The sequence below is a fragment of the Candoia aspera genome, chromosome 5 (genome assembly GCF_035149785.1).
Source record: "Candoia aspera isolate rCanAsp1 chromosome 5, rCanAsp1.hap2, whole genome shotgun sequence".
Classification (NCBI taxonomy): domain Eukaryota; kingdom Metazoa; phylum Chordata; class Lepidosauria; order Squamata; family Boidae; genus Candoia; species Candoia aspera.
Genome location: NC_086157.1, coordinates 9,712,385 through 9,730,280, shown reverse-complemented (window position 1 = coordinate 9,730,280; position 17,896 = coordinate 9,712,385). Strand labels below are relative to the sequence as shown.

Here is a 17,896-nt window from a genome sequence, read left to right as displayed (position 1 = left end):
CACAATTGGTGCATCTGAGCAAATTCCACCAGACGCACAATAAGCAACTCCCCATTCAAATTCTAGAGGGCTGACAGAGTATTTTCTAAATTTAATTATCATTTGTTAGTGTTACGGAAGGGTCCAATACCTCAACGCCAAGAAACAGCTGGAAGATGCACAAGTTCATCTATACACATTCTTTAAGTAGCTACTTTCCTTACACATCTACACACACTCAGGATAATTTTGATCCATATATAGTATCATGTTCAATTTTTCAGTTCAATAAGAGCTGACAGAAAGATACTCAACCTAGGGTGGATTTCAGAGTATGTTCAATGAGAAAAAAATCCTGGGTTTAATATTATCTCTCACAGAAGGCTGCCTTTTCTAGGCTAACATGGCAAGAACTGCTACTACATTATGGCTCAATCTGTATATAATCAAGGGGGTTAGAGATTGGTAAGAATTATCAAAGGAAAGAATGGCTCATCAAAGGGCCTCCCTCCGCCCCAAAGTGCTCCAGGAACAAAGGCTGCAGGAGAGATATTAATAGGGTCCACATACAAACATCTGTAGTAGTTTAATAAAGGTAATTTAAACATAAAGGCATATTTTCCTTTTAACAGCTAACAGAACTTTTTTCTCCAGCTGGCTGCAGTCAGAAAATCATTTTGCACAAATACGGGGAAAATTTATCAAGCCCACTCACTCTTCTTTCAGAAAAGTCATTTTCTCCGTTTATAATAACGAACGCCAATGCAACTTTATTACCACAGCTGAACAACAAATCAAAACATTTCTGAGACTGAGTTTATAATTTAATCCTGAATTTGGAAGCAGGGTCAAAGAAACAGCGTTAAAAACCATTCATAAACAATATGGAAATTATCTCCCAAATCTACTAGTTCTGTTTTCATTTCCTTCTACAAGCACAACCCTGAAAGATGACCTAATGCCTGATCTAATATTGCAAATGTATAATTATTATTTTTTATTTCAATGCTATTACGTTGGGCATCTTTGCTGTAACCCTCTACGCAAACCTGAACGTTTTGTTCTTCTGTCTCCTTCATTTTACGTATGAAATGGAGCTAATGCTAAAAAAAAAAATGCTCGCCTTTTTCAGAGCTGGGACTAGATTTTAAGCCTGTGTTAAAAACCATGTATGTATTCTAAGCAAAAATCAATGTTACCTTATGTTGATAGCTGGAGCAATATTTGTCATGCAGGACGTCATAATTTCGGTAGTAAGACTTTCAGCAAAACTGATTCCATCGTGGCCAATTCCACTGTCAGCTGTCAAACTGGTGTTACTGAGCTGCCTCCTCGCCCGGTCAAAAGTGGTTGGAGCAACGTTTTCAGCAAGTATTACCTTCTTGTCCATATCAACATGGATTTGGGGAATATCCAAATGAAGCACGTGAGATTTAGGGAAGGTGATATTCACACTCACGTCGGAAGCCTTTCTAACATTAGAAGGAAGTTCCTGTCCACCCAGCTGCAGAGAAGAACTTCCAATGCAGTGGTGATGCTCTTTCATACTGCAGTATTCGCAGGTGGCTATAGAAAATGGAGCCAGTTTTTCTGCATAGGTTAAGCTCTCTCCAGCTGTCCAGCCTTCTGGAGGTGGAGGAGTAGCTGATCCTAAGCTTGCTTCTAAAGTATCATCTACTATCTTCTTAGCATATTGGTCTATGGCTTGTGAAATGTTACCTTGGTAGGTACAGTCCATTAAACTGTCAGTGCTGTGATATAACTTCCGCTTGCAACATGAAGAAAGTCTTTTAGTCAACGATGTTTTAAAATCTGTGACTTTATCAACCCTTGATTGTTTGTACAAACAAGAATCGGTTAGAGATTTTGGTAAGCTCGCTGTGGACATGAATGTCCTTCTGGCATCCGACGTTATACTACAAGCAAGAGATTCTGAGCAATCTAGTAACTTTGTACTCTCAGGTCCATGTAAGTGACATTTGTTCCTACAAGGCTGCTTTACAAGATGATGAATGATGCTGTTTTTCTGTTTCTTTAGATCTATGCCCTGGTTTGCTGTCTCAAAGAATTCAAACTTACTGTTTAACTTGGAGCTCTTCTCAGGAGCTATCTTTCTACTGTACTTCACTCGGAGTTTCCTGGCAGCTTGCTGTATGCCAGACTTTATGGATCTGTAAGCAAGTTTACTGGCAAAATTATCCATTATTAGGTCACTGTGACCACCTTCTTGTTTCAGAATCCGAATGATGTGATCAGCATATTCATCCGTTACACTTTCACAGCTTGGGTATTTGGAGTTCAGACCCGAAGCTTCTGAATTCAGGGGTACAGGAAGGATAGAAGAGTCTCGTCTAGAACATTGGTCTGCCAAAGGCAGTCTTTTGTCTTTTGACCAATATTCATGATAATTTCTCCTAAGATGAAAGCAATCACCCTCATAATTAACTTGGCTAAGCCTCAGAAGTTTACAGTGTCTTGATTTTACCCTTTTCTTAGCTTCTCTGATGACTTTTCCAGCCATTTCACCAGCATAAAGCCACAATGGGTGTATGTTTTTTTCTGGAACATTAACAAATGCAGTGTACCTGTGTCTTTTGTGTTCCGCGCTTACTTGGAAGTATTTATTATTCTCCGTCTGAAAAGCTTTATCTTCTAAATGTGAAGCAGCCATTTCTGTTGCCATAGAGATTATATGGGTAGCTAGATGATCAGCATAATCTACTGTTGTTCCTGATGGTTTCATTAGCTCTGCCAATGCGTCAGAATGGTCTTCAACTTCACTGTTTTCAACTTCTTCTGAGAGGGACCGCATTAATTTCAGCACAAACTCTTCCTTTTCTAAGTTTTCACGTTCATGAGTATATATTCCATCTGTTTCTGATACATAAGGAGTAGAAGGGGGTGTAGCAGGTGCAAACTCCTTTGCCAATTCACCTTTAAGTTTCTTTGTCAACTTTCTTAAATTCCACTCACAACTGGCCTGCGAAGGTATTAAAGGTGTTGATGGTGGTGTTTCTGGTACCACAAGAAGACTTCTGTCTCTGACATTCAATTTATCTTCTAGCTGAAGTGCGTCGTCACACTTAGTCACCATGGAAGAATTATTTATTTCCAGAAAAGGCATTTCATGACCAAACAAAGAACACCCTGCAGCTTTATACATGCTCTGTTTTTCAAGTAAATTACTGATAGGTATTGCTGAACAGTCTTCTGCATCTGGAAATTGTTCAGTAGGTTTGACAAATGACCCCACAGAACATGGAGGGAATATACATGTGGATGGCTTGCAAGTCACCTGGTTCTTTTTCTCCTGAACACAATCCTTAGATCCCAACAGCAAGCATCTATTAGAACAAACTGGAGTGACGTGAAATTTAGAAACATTGTTTAGAGGCATCTGCTGTTGCCCCACAATAACTGGAATATTCTTTTTTTCTCCTTGTTTTACATTACTATGCAATTCCTTCTTATTGCTTCTTGTATTAGTCCCCAACCCAACACAGTATGCTAATTTCTCACTTGTAGCAGAACATGCAGATTTTGTTTGATCTACAGACTGTTTTATTATTCGTTTTGCCAAATAGTTAGCAAACATATTCTTACATGAGTCTTCACCAATGCACTGCAAATATGGTGTTTTCTTCATTTTTAGCATGTCTGTGTACCGCTCTGCAGATCTAGAAACCTTGGCAGAAGTTACTGCTTCGTACGCTTCAGATACTATCATATCTACCATAGTTCCAGAAAAGTTATTGATGCTTGTTATTTCTGAAATATTATTGGCATCAGGATGGTTGGGTGGATTACATTCATCATCTGGAGTGAAATCTGTTGTCAGGCAAATATTTCTAACTGATGATATTTCACTTTGATTCTTTTTTGTTGCGTAACACACTTCTGTGGACTCTTTGTAGAATGTGAGCTTGCTATCTGATGCCAAATGACTCTTTACCTTTGCTTCATTCCATAAAATCTGATGCTGAGAAAGGATGCTTCCAGCTAAGGGTACTGGAATTGAACTAGCAATGCCTGATGTATAGAACAAGGCTCTATTAATGGTATGTTCCTTTCTGAATTCCCAAACGGGATTCAAGGCTACAGGCACTTTATCACAAAGCTCAGAAGCAGCACTGGACGTCTGGGTTAACTCCACCATCCTTTCTGCACTTACGTACTTTACGTTGTCCATTGAAACGCTAATTGCAGCTTGTGATGTAAATGTCACGTCAGCCTGTGATAACTCAATAAAAGCATCCTGAATAACTGATTCAGACAAGTCTTTGGCATACGACCATACGACGTTATCATCATAATGGAAGGAACCGTGATGAGATGCAGTTGGAGTTGATGGATGTGAAAACTGACAAACTTCCATTATCCCCTCAAATATCAGCTCCTCAGCAAGGTTTGCTGCAAATTTTGTAACAGTGTTCGTAAATATTTGTTGCTTTACAGAGTACAGTTCTTTCAAAGCTCCTGTTACTGCTTCGCTCACCAAAAACCCTGCTAAGCCATTAATGGCTTTCTTCTTCAGTGAAAGGGCCTGCTGTCTCCCAATCTCATAGAAAGCCATCTGAAAGACTGAAGAAGTCAGTTTAGCAGCCAAGTGGCAAAGGGCATTAGTACACGAAGAAACACCTTTCTGAAGATCTTTAAACGCACTGCCAAAACTCTTTTCAACAAGCTCTGAAGCAAACTTCTGAATGTGATCTTTAATCATCGCCGACTTGTGTTTAGATTTATCTTTCTTATTAAGTCCTTTTCTAGACATTTCTCTTTTGATTTTTGCTGTCTGATCTTTTTCTTCTTTGGGGACAATCCTACTGTGGTTAATAATTTCCTGGGTGCATCTGCATAATGATGATGATGGTCTAGAATTACAAACAGAACCCAGAATTTCAAAGGAAATATTATTTGCAAAATCCGAGTATGTGTGATAAACAAGATTGTGATTTTGGTTGAAGGCATCTCGATTAATTCGACAGAGGCATTCGGTTGAAAAGCAGCTGCCTAATGGACTGAAAGCAGAAGACCTGATTGGGCTGAACAAGACTCTGCTATCATCAGCTGAGTTTTTTATTAGACGGGGAGAATCTGGAACATCCAACAGATTGTTATATGGAGATTCTGGTTTGCGGGGAGTTGGTTTCCTTACATTGGCTGGAAGAACAGGACAATCAAATTTGAATTTTTGAGGGTTCATTGAAGTTGTCGTGGAGCATGACTTCTTGTATGAAACGACGTTTTTCTGTGATGTATGACTTACAATGGGATCTCTATAAACTTTAGAACTATTTTCCAAAGTTTGTTCATGTTCATCAAACTGGTCAAAACTATCAAAAAATTCACTGACTTCAGAGTCTGAGTCTTCTATCCCATCTTTCCCTACTGGGATTTTGGGGAGCTGAAGCTTTGCCTTCAAGCTTTTTTGATACCCTTCTTCATCTAAGAAAATGACAGGGCTTGGACTAGAGCAATCTGACTCTGAAGATTCGGCAGGAGAGGAAGAAAATAAGGTTTTATGCAAAAAATTAACACTGCGATCAGAAGAATTATGAGACCTGAAAAAACTTCTCTGTATCCAAGGATCAGAAATGGAAGTGGAGACTGAATTCCTTACAGAAGATGACAATTCTTCAAGTTCTAAGATGTTAACAAGGGAGATGGATGACTTGACAGATGGCTTCCGATACAGAGAATTAATGAAGGACTTTTGATCATTAGATTTGAAATGATGAGCAACGATGGGCTTTGGAGCAGCATCTTGACTCTTCTCAGATGTAATGTGCTCTATATAAAAGGGGAAAAAAAGAAAGAAAATAAAAAGAAGGCATTTCCATAAGTTATCTTGGAGAAGGTCTATCTTTGTGGCTGCTAAGAGCTGACACCAGCTTGATGGCACATACGGAATCAAAATCAATTTATATATGACAACTAGCAGAAACAGGAAACAGTGTAAATTTTTTTTGGTTACTGGATTTATCATACGAAGCTCCCATGTTCACTTAATAGCAAGTTCCACTAGACTCAAAAGATTTAATTCCAAAGTAAATGTCTGCATAATTAACCCCTTAGAAATCAAATATATTAGTGAAGTTCTTCCAGATCATATTAAGGAAAATATCTGAAAGCCTTGGCAAATCACACCTCTAAAATTTAAGTTTTTACATTTCCCAGAATGTCAATCCTGGCTATATAAGAATTCATCCCTACTAGTCTTCCCCAAACATTTTCCTCCAAAAGTAATTTTCCATTGACTTTATTTGCTTATCCAGTGTCCAGAACAGTACAATGGATGGAAAACATTCTTCTTTTATCGCTTCCTATAATTTTAGTGCACTGCTAGTCAACCAACTGATCAAACAAGAGAGAGACAGGAATCCTTCAATTACTGCTGTGCGTGTGTTTTAAATCATTCTTGATTGCTGGTGACTGCCTGGACAAGCCCCTGAAGATTTTCAGAAGTGGTTTGCCCTTGACTTCTTCTTCCTAGGGCTGAGAAACAGGAACTGATCCAAAGACTGGTTTTGTGCCTAAGACAGGACTTGGACTCACAGCCTCCCGCTTTCTAGCCCAATGCCTTTAACCTCTGCACCAAACTGGCTCTCCTTATTGCTTCTGCTGACATGAAGTAAAAGTAAACCTGAGATAAGAGAGATGGCAAGGGAGTCTTTGGGGACCTGGAAGAGTTGGAGAAATTATTTCCAACTTCTGGGCTGACTTACAAAATGATTCAATTTATCTGAAATTTAGGAAGAACTAGCCCCTTTCCAATAAACCTGGGGACAATCTACCCCCATATGTTTTTTTTTAATTGATTAGGTGCCGTCGTTTTCAACTCCTAGAGACCACATATATAGATCCCCATGATGATCTATCCATAACCTGGTCTTTCAGGTCTTCCAACAGTCCCCCTATATGAAGTATCTACCAAATTAATTGCAGCTGTAGCTGTATATTTTGTTTGCTTGTTACTGGAAAATGGAATGATGACAGTGGACCAGCAATTTAGGTTCTACATCAAGCATATCTCATATTTATGCAATCAAAATCAATCATTTTATGAAAAAAAAAGATTATCTCTAAAGTCAAACATCATGCAATATGTAATGTTGAAAATAAGTCCACGATGAGGAATATAATCAATTATGGTAAATGATTATTTATTAGAATAGCTGACAAAACACGGCACTTTTTAAACAGAAAGAGGCCTTCGTAAAAGGAAGCGCGTTGCCTAAGAAGTACTAAGAATAATTAATAAAACAGGACTTTCATGTCTCCCCTTTCCTCAATCTTTGGCAAATTGATGCTTTTACACCTTACTGTTTTTACTTTTACAGACATTCCACTCTTACTGGAACGGATGGGACATCTGAAAAACCAGGGAAATTATAGAAACTGGCTGTATTCTGGAAAATATAAAAACAAATAACCCTCTTAAATCGGAACTTCTCATAATTATTCGTGTCCAAGTAATACCCATCTGTGATCCACAGCATTTTCATTTTGTAGAAAGACATATGTACTAAGTACACCTCACCTCCTGCCAAATCACAGTCGTTCTGTTTTCCTCCATGCAAGATACTCAAAGAATACAGACCTGAAAATATTTCTCATTATATTAAGATAAAAAACAATCCAGACACCGTAAAGGCAGAGGCACTTATGTTTTTATAATATTTGCATGCTGTGCCCATTTTTAAAAAGTATGTTCTCAATAGTTTCGTGAACACCTATTTTAAAAAATGGCCAATTCCCCTTCTGAGTATAGTTAACACTGATCGTTTAATTGCCTGTAACATTTGCAAGGTCAACATGGTGGCATTAACTTGCCGAAAGGTGTCTCTCTCTAGAAGACCTATTTTTAAATAACTCACATTGTCTGAGACATTTAGAGACACAGTCTCAGAGCTACCCTGATACCAAGAAAAAGAGTGGGCTTTGTTTCTTTCTTCTTTCTATTGTTGGCAGAACAAAAGAAAATTGAAACAACGATCTATTTCATGTAATTATACACGGTGTAATATCTGATGATTGTGCATAAGCTGTTATGTTTGTCTGTGTGCTACAATTATGCTAGAAGCATTTAATGGCACACTATTTTGTTTTAAAAGCCTGGAGGGTCAATTAGGTGCCACATTCTACATAGTTGTGACTTTCTTTGTACCTTATGAGTACAAAATGACTTACATCTAATTGCGCTGTTTACAGGAAAGTGGAACATCTCAAGTAAGGCATGATTGTTTTTATTGTAAATCGTGTCATGCTTAGTAAGTTCCATCAGGTATATTTGATCCTAATACTAATCTGCTAGTGCCAGTTCTTTCTATTGATACAGGGCTGGACACAGCAACACCGAAATACACAAATATATTATGTACAAAAATATTTCTGTCAAGTAAAAGTCAATTCTAGCATGCAGTTCATTTAAACACACATTTCAAAACCCGAAACACTGAAGAAGGTACAATATTCCGGGGGCACTAACCAGAAGGGATCGTCTTTGCTGGCTCATCTTCATCTAAATGCTCCAAAGCAGTAACAAAATCATCTTCAATTGATGACACCGATTGGTTAGTGTCATCATTCTCTGTGTGGGTTGAATCCAGCGCATGTTTTTGCAATGAGAGCATTTCCTCAGTACATCTTATTGCAGCAGCGTACTTGCTCAGCAGAGTGAATACAGTATCAACTCTGAGCCTTGGAAATGAAGAAGACAGTCTCATCACACACAGTATTCGTGAAGGGCAATTCTTGTGAAAAGAGAAGAAAAGAGTATGTCATTCATCAGGGTCTCCCTGTTTTCTCTAAGGCAGCGTCTCTCAACCTTATCAGCTTTAAGATGCTGGCTGGGGAATTGTGGGAGTTGAAGTCCACACATCTTAAAGCTGCTGAGATTGAGAAATACTGCTCTAAGGAATAAAAAATGCTATCCGCTGGCCCCACTACCCTACAGCCAACCAGATGCGCTCAAGAAGCTCATACTGTAAGTATTCCCAGGAGTGTGACAGTTATCTACTATTATTTCTTCTGACAGCTGATACTGTACTTCAGGTACGTTGCCTGTGATTCAGTATGGAATATATAATAATTGAGAACTAAAAGAAATAGACAGATTTGGCTTCCATGGATTTGTCTAATCCTCATTTAAAAACCTCATTTTAATGCCCACTGAAAATCTTGGGTGCCTGCCGTAATACTGGATGGCAGCAAATTCTACCATTTAACTCTGCATTGTGACAAGAAGCACTTCTTTTTCATTTATTCTGAATCTTACTGCATTTCATTTTCATGATTGCCCCAAATTCCATCATTGTGAGAGATGGAGAAAAACTTCTACCTTTCCACTTTTTTATAGCACGTATGGATTTGCCTGCCTCTAAACATGCTGCTGCTTACTTGCCCTCACTCTAAGCTAAAAAAACCCAACTTTCCAAGTATGGATGCTGCTCTAATCATATCCACATCTTTTTAGCTCCACAATATCCTATTTGAATTGTGGCCAGTTGAGTTGTACTACTTCGTTAATCTATATGAAGGCATTATTACACTGGCTGTTGCATTTCAATTCTCTTCATAGTCATTTCAAACACGGAATTTGCCTTTTTTACAGAATCTGCACGCTGTGTCGACGTATAGTCATTGAGCTATCAACCATGACACCGAGATTCCTTTCCCAGCAAGTTTGGTTTTTAGAACTAAAAGGCATTACTTCAAACTTGCTTTTACTGAACTGCCTTTGCCATATTAAGGCCCATTCATTGAATTTAGTTGTACTTATAGAACTCTTCATAAGCCCTTTTAGGTTCTGCTAACATTGACCAGCGTATATAATCAGCAAATCTGGCTACCTCATTTCTCAGATTGTCTGTAAACAAATGTAAAAAGTCTGGTATCAACACCAATTCCTAGAAGCCCCATTCAGAACACCTCTTCAGCATTTCATTTATTCTTATCCCTGATTCTATCAAATCAGCTATCAATTTATGGGAGCATCTTGCCCTCTTATCCTTTGGCTGTTGTGAGGCTGTCATGAGGGACAATGTTAAAGGCTTTTTGAAAATCCAAATACAGTGTCTCTTGAGCAACCCTCTTTGGAGAAGGCTCTCGTGCCGGGAAAGGTGGAAAGGAAGAGAAGAAGATAACCAGCAGCAAGGTGGATGGACTGAGTTACAGTGATGATGGATGCACTGTTGGAATTGCTGAAGGACCAGGTTAGGGAAAGATCATCAGGGAGAAAACCTATCTGTGTGGTCTCCAAGAGTCAACGATGACTTGATGGCCCGTAATCAATCAATCAATTAATCAATCAGTCAATCAAGTAACCTGTCTACATGTTTGTTGACAATGTTTAAAAAGTCTAGAAGTTTAATAAGACAAGACTCAATATCCTCCTGGACCGGTTTCCAAGTTTCAGTATTTGTAAAGGATATATTGTTTCACTTAATGCAATGTGTCTCTCCTGAATTATGTTAAATAATGGAAAAGATATACAACTTCTGCATCTTAAAGTACAATCCTTCTATACACAGAGTGGATACAAGATGTTTTCCACAACATAAAACCCACCCTAATACAAATACTTTTCATAAAGTTACTCTGCAGCCAAATATTTTCTCTGTATGAAGTTGTGAGAGTGGATTTCCATTCTCACAAGGAGGTTAGAAGCCACAGTGTAAACCCTGTCCAGCTTCAAGTGAGTTTCACATTTCTAGAAGGGACAGGCTTCTTCCAAGACCCCACCCCCCAAAAAAGAGACCTAGAACTAACTGCTTTGAATTGCATGTGTGTGTGTTTGTGTGTTTTTCAAAGCAAGCGTCTGCTGTAATTTTTGTGTGGTCACTCTCACCTTTTTTCCTAATAAATTTTACTATCCAGAGCTTAGACATACTTATTTCCTTGGCTGTTTCTTTCTAGTTCCTAGCTGTGGCTACAGAATTTTGACATTACTTATGCAAAACAAACCTCCTACCCTTTAAAGCACAGAGTAGTACATATAAATGTACCGATTAATGTTTCAGATTCTTTTCATCCAGAACCCTAGGTCACCTTAACAGATCTTTGAATGAAAAGCAAACTAATAGCGGCATAAAAGACTCTCGTACCTTTTGTCTGAAGTCATGACTAGTCTCTGCTGGTTTGCATATATCCTTTAGAAAAAGAACTTCCTGTTCATGCAAACTGCAAAAGTGGAATGATTTCAGAACATCTGGAAGCTCCACAGAGATGGCTGCCAATTCCTAAACCAAACAGAATACACTTGAGAACAATACACTTGTGTAGAGAAACCATCAGCAAATTCCACCAATGAGCTTTTCATCCAGACAGTGGACCTTTTCTTCTTAGTATGAACACAAAAACAATTTACAACAAAACAAATCAACACCACAATAAAATAACTTAAGATGCAATTGTATACAAACACATCTGCCAAAAATCTTCATGAAATGTAATGGGTTTACTTATGGCTAAGTATGAATTAGATTATGCTTTTTAAACATAATAGAAAAGGAAAATAACAGAAGCAGTAAAGCTATTGATTGTCAAAAGGTCTCAACCAAAAAGTGCTTGCAAAAACGTAAGCAATATAATGCCCACGTAAGAGTAGGAAATAAAAGCCAAGCACATTTCACTCGGGTAACCCAATCAAAAAGTCCTCTTCTGGGTTCTCTTTTTAAAACTAGATTTTTACTATTTACAGTTAGGCATTACTTGAAATCCAGCACGGATAACAACAAATGAAACACAAGTTGCCTTTTATAAATAATTTGGAGCACTTATGTGGAATTTCTTTCTATCAACTCTACACGGTTGACGTTCGGATTCTTTCAGAGTGGACATCCACACAGATTATTTTTCAATGCACAGGGAGGTTATTTTCTAAACACATCGTTCTTTCAGGCAAAAATAATAAAATCATAGTAGTTAATATTATACATGTCCAGTTATGATGGGTCTCCAGAATGAGTTCCTCGGACAATTTTTCAGCCAATGCAGTTTTAATCTTCAAGGGCGATTCAGCAGAACTATTTCACCATTGGGCTATTTCAAATCTAGCAACCATAAGCAAGTATACGATTAGGTCTTTAAGTACCTGGGCCTACAAAAACTCTTAGCAAAATTGGGTTCCTCTCACATTAACAGTTCCAATTTTTGCTTGCATCGGTTTTCAGAATCTGTCTACCAATGCAGAAATCCATTTCTGTCAACTGGAAACACCACACCAAAGTATATAGTGGAAGACCTGCCAATTATTGTTCCTGATCTTGCAGGAGAATGGCAGGTTGATAAGTCATCTGCAAGGTGTACAGCCTGTTTGACCAGCCTTTATAGACACATAAAAAATCAATTCAGAGTAAAGATAAGGAACTTGGTATCATAATTTTTATCCCACAGTTATTGGAGAGGTGGAGAGGAAAATCTTCTCAGCACACAACCCATCACCGAAGTTACTGAAGCTCCACATATCCTGAAAACTGCCCTGTTCTGCTGATCAGTTACCTTTCTGGAATATCTTTTAATTTCTATCTGTAAAAAAAGGTAACTGTGAATACCACTGATACCAAAACAACCCACATTGAAATATTTAATGGGTGCAGCCTTTTTACTCAGATAACATACCTTAGGTGCAATAGCTGTATCATTAGCAAAACAGAGAAATGTGACCTATAATGGAAATACACACATATAGAGAGGTCATATAAATACGAAAAGGCATATATACAGGTTTTAAGTACATTATACTTCGTGCTTGAACAGAAGAAGATAGAGGACTGTTCAATGCTAGCTAGTTCCATTTTGAACATCTTCCAGGATGTTTAGAGTACAGGCTGTATCTGGTGTTTGTTAAATACATAACAGGACCATAGATATGAGCAAACTATCAAGCATCACCCTGTGAAGTGCACATGGGACAAGCAACGCTGAAAATTCAGGAAGGTTATTGGGAGACCCGCATCCTTTCGCAATCCAAGCAGGAAATTTGTTTACAAACTTTTTAAATAACTGAGAAGGAATGTGTTGGGAATGAAGATTAAGAAGTTTATGCTGTACTTTGGCTAAGAATATTACGTTTATCCCAACAGGGAAGAATCAGACCAGAGAACCGATCTGTTATCGTCTAATTAAGCAATAACATAAACATACAGATAACTCAGAAAGTGTTTTATATTACAATGTATGGCTTAGTTTAACATCAAAATAAGTATTCAGTCTAAAAAGTGAAATATATTCAGTGTCTCTCTATAATTGAACTATATGAAAACAGCCTAAATACCCATTACAAATACCTTTTCTCTAATGCTTAAGGAGCAAGTTTATATGAAAATAATGATAACAATAAACTTGTATGCCACCAGACTCTCAAAGACTCTGGACTGCTCACATCAACCAAACAAAGAAATTACACTAAAATCAATAACACATAAAAAATAAAGATAAAAGATGGCAAGTGTGATGAAGTGAGGGGCCTCATTCACTTCATTATGGCCTGGGCGAAGACCATAATGAAGTGTATAATTAACATTATTATGAATTTAAACACATGTCTGCATAGAATGCCAAACCTCATTGAAATTTTCTTGTTCTTCAGTCAGTTCCTCTGTTGATATTGTGCATAGTTGTTTTTGACTTTGCAACAATGCCATCATGGGAGAGAGGGAAGATTCACTGAAGTTCTATTTTTAAAAAAGGAACAGAAATAAATAAGTGAATGGGAAATAAAACCAATATTTCTAAAGGAGATCAACATCATACCAGGGAAAGTCAACAGCAGTGGTCACCGGCTTCAAAACAGCACACACCACTGGGTGATCAAAGCCCCTCCCTTTTTAACATGCATGCAGTGAGTGTGACACGTTAAAAAGGGCCAGAGCTTGGTCACCCAGCCATATCTGCCTTTTTGAAGCAAGTGACCATCCCTGCAGAGCCCTGCATGTAATCCAACTAATTCTTAAGGCCAACCTAGGGCAAATTACAAACAAGTGTTACTCACTAGATTCTGAATTTAAAAAATGGATTCACAAAGTTATAGAAAAGTTGCTTCTTCATTCATTTGATCAGGAAATATCTGACCAAATGGACAAAGCAAAAACTCCTCTTTGTGAATGAACAACTCCACAGAACTCATCGTACTTATGAAGTTCTAGATTTCTAGTCTTCCTGGAAACTAGAATCTGAAACGTAAACTTTTCCCTGTATTGGGCAGTCCTGTATCCTGAAATGTCCTACTGCTGAGAACTGGCACACAGAATATTTAGGCACACCTAAAATAAATAAAGCAAAGAAGTGTATGGTTAAAAGCAACAGCAGTAGCTTTTCTCTGCAATTTTCTCCTATTTTTTTTAACTCAGAATTCTGTAGAAACTATTATTTTGCCTAGGGGTCTTAAGATTTTGACTCTCCTGATGCTCAAATTAAGTGTAAGAATTATGGGGAAGAATCAGCTTTTTGAAACCTCCCTCAAGGAGGCTGGGGGCTTGCTGAATCTCAAGAGGGTTGTTGCACAGGATTTGAAGGATTTATTTAATTAAATTTATTACAACCTCTCATTCCAGCAGACACTGGATGAGTGTACCAAGGGAGAAGGACTGAGACAAGAACTCGTATCTCTAGGAAAACAATGAGGAACTAGTCACATTCAACCTAAAACAAAAAAAAAATCAAGTGTGGTTAAGGTTGTCACATGGCCAAATTGTTTCTAAATGTCCACAGAGGAAATATCTAGCTGGCTCTGAGTTGACTTGGTCAAGAAACACAAAGATAGTTCCCAATTGGAGAAAGGCCTCCACCTCTATCTATAAAGTCAAGGGTTGGAGGTACAACTTCTCTGAAAGCCCAAGAGCACACAAGAAGTAGCAACTCTCGGTGGGAAGAGGTTACGAGGAGCAAGTGCAGAGACAGAGGACATGAATTCCTGGTAACCAGAGATGGGAGACTGTAGAAACAAACACCCTCAGAATGGTAGACAACCCTTAAAGGAAGAAACAAAAGATAAAGCTGCTTTCCCATCCAAAACCTTTAGGAGAAACATGTCCAATGCACCTTCCCCATGGCAGCGAAAACAGGGTTCTTTTTAAAAAGGATGCGCAAAGCAAATAAAAGGCTCAGTATAGCCAAGATTTAATTACAAGAGTGTTAGAAAACTGTGCAGGAAAATAAATCCAGAACAAATTACCAATCAGCAACAGAACTACTTGGTTATTCATAGCTGCTGTCAGTTATGAGTATCGCTGCTTTACAGCACAAAACTGCCTGTCCTTCAAGCATGCTTTAAAACTGATTTAAACTTTATTTAAAAACTCACTGACTCTCACTTTAAACTTTCTTTTTCAAGGCCAACCTTACACACCGTGGGGCTTACAAAACCTCCTCGCCAAATTGTCTGCCACTTTTTTTCTTAGTGAAATAAAGAAAAAAGAAAAGCCCTAATCGTATGTAAAAACAGTCAAAAAGCAGGCCAGGCAGAACAACATTCTTAAGAACGGGGTTTTACCTTTTTCACTGCTCCTCTAGGATTCTTGGGACAGCTTTGGACCCTGATATGACCATCCATTTTTTAAATTTTTATTTTCACTGATGAATTCAATAATCTCTAAAATAAAAACGGGTTATGTTCTTTAATGAATCTACTACTGTTTATAATTCACAATTTCATGTTGATTGTAAAAATAGCAAAAAAAAAAAAAAAAGAGTAAAATGCTAACAGAAAAAAGAAATTCTTACAAACCACATACCAGGTTGGCTTGTTTCACTGTCAACAAATAAACATACTGGCTTCATAAACAAATAAACTTATTGGAATACAAAACAAATGTGGTATTTTCGGCTGCATGCAGAGGAGGACCAGCAGCCATGGGGATGGACTCAGATTCAACGGCACTGGATGCACCAATGGAAGATCTGAAGGATCAGGGTGGGGACAGAAGGCCCTGGAGAACATCTCTGTGGCCCTTAGAATCAACATTGGCTTGATGGCACATAATTGATCAATAATCAAGGCTGCATAGGACAAGGCAGAGAATTGGGTTCAGCCTACGGAGTTGCCCAGAGTGGGCTGGCCCAACATTTTTAGATCTTTCTTTACAAAAATGCAATGTGGGGGGTTTAAGAGGAGAATTCATACCTTAAGCTACTTACTGTACCCCATAAACTTCCTACTCCCTCAAAATCAGGCTACTTTTTCCAGATTTGGGAAGAATAATGTGCAAAATGAGTGCTTCTGAAAAATGTACACATTTTTTCCCCTTAACTTCCCAACTTCCAAGCCCCCAGGAACGCAAAGAGACAGAGGAGAAAAAGAAAACGTGCCTATCTATTCTGGTAACTTCTTCTGCCCATTTGCATAAAAGAGAAAGATGCAGTAGTTTTTCATTATCAGGAGGAGAAGGCATAATCCTGCATGGCGTCTGAGCATCTCCACTGATAAAGGAAAAAATAACAACATAAAAAGAACACTTAAAAAATTAAAATTCCATAAAATAAAATAGGGAAGAAAATAAAAATGGGCCCACCTGAGATTCTATTTTCACTATGGGTCTGAGAGGTTTTATTCAGTTCAAGATAACATCTCAAGTCATAAAAACCAATGATGCTTACACAGATGCAAATGCTTTGTTGCCATCAGTATCCAAAACCCACTTGCTGAAGATCCATACTGTGAGACAGCCCTCAGGTTTCTTGTGTTTTAGCAGCGGGAGATGGAGTTTTCCTGCACCATTGTCCATGAGAGCCTTCTAGGCAGCAATCTGTCTTCTGCATACTACAGTATTGAAAGAAGGAAGAACTTCACCATTGGCTTCATGTGGTGCTAGAGAGGACAAGGAGCAACAAAATCAGAAATCCAAGAAAGTATTACTTTTAGCAGGCTAAGCATGGTCTGGAGGCTAAATCCTAGGAAGAACGGCTAAAGGAACTAGGTGTGCTTAGCTTAACGAAGAGAAGACTGAGGGGAGACATGATAACTGTCTTCCAATACCTGAAGGGCTGCCACAGGGAAGAGGGCGTCGGTTTATTCTCCACAACACCTGAGGGTAGGACAAGAAGCACTGGGTGGAGCCTCATCAGAGGGAGGTCCAACCTGGAAGCAAGGAGGAATTTCCTGACAGTGAGAACTATTAAGCAGTGGAACAGCTTGCCTCCCAGAGTTGTGGGTGCTCCATCGCTGGAGGTTTTCAAGAAAAGACTGGACAACCATTTGTCTGAGATGGTATGAAGACTCCAAGGTCCCTTCCAACCCTATGATTCTACGATATTTTAACAGTTGACACCTTCCACTTCTTTAATCTTTCATCAGTGAGACAGAATGTATTGTATCTACTGGAAACTAGAAACTAGGTAAACTATGGCATATTTTAGGCATCTTAGGCTATCATTCCCACAACTCCCAGCCAGCATCTAGAACAGTATTTCTCAACCCTGGCAACTTTAAGATATGTGGACTTCAACTCCCAAAATTCTAGCTGGCTGGGGAATTCTAGGAGTTGAAGTCCACATATCCTAAAGTTTCCAGGATTGAGAAGCACTGTTCTAGAAGGTACCAGGTTGGGAAAGTCTCAACTAAACATTTTTCAAGTGTTTTCTCATGGCAATACGGGGTATATTGTTTTAGGAAAATCAATACTCAGGGCAAACACCACTTTCCTTTAATCTAAGAGTAGTCAATTAGCATTCAAGGTGATTTTTGTAGAGACCAGGACAACATCATGGCCCCTACAAAATGACGAGGACAACATCTAAGATCAAGTATTACTTTCATTGAATTAAGTGGAAAATGTATTTGACGGCATTAGTTGTATTAAAAGAAAAGAAGGAGAAGAAGGCATACCATTGTTTTCTTTAAATTTGATATTTTTCCAAGAACCCAATTTCTTTCAAACATCCACATCCAATTAAAAGGCAAACAATGACATATTTTCTG

At 38.3% G+C, this 17,896-nt stretch overlaps 1 protein-coding gene across 1 annotated transcript in view; it reads right to left on the bottom strand.

Moving 5' to 3' along the window:
* The window catches only part of AKAP11 (A-kinase anchoring protein 11), a 44,862-nt gene extending 28,079 nt beyond the window's left edge, over positions 1–16,783 (bottom strand). The window contains exons 1-7 of the mRNA XM_063304565.1: positions 16,576–16,783; positions 15,473–15,571; positions 13,545–13,655; positions 12,601–12,645; positions 11,085–11,219; positions 8,468–8,732; positions 1,179–5,769 (exon numbers count right to left, since the gene is read on the bottom strand). Coding sequence (XP_063160635.1) covers positions 1,179–5,769; positions 8,468–8,732; positions 11,085–11,219; positions 12,601–12,645; positions 13,545–13,655; positions 15,473–15,532 — 5,207 coding nt within the window. The 5' untranslated portion in view covers positions 15,533–15,571; positions 16,576–16,783. The remainder of the gene's footprint in view (positions 1–1,178; positions 5,770–8,467; positions 8,733–11,084; positions 11,220–12,600; positions 12,646–13,544; positions 13,656–15,472; positions 15,572–16,575) is intronic.
* Between the last annotated feature and the right edge of the window lie 1,113 nt (positions 16,784–17,896).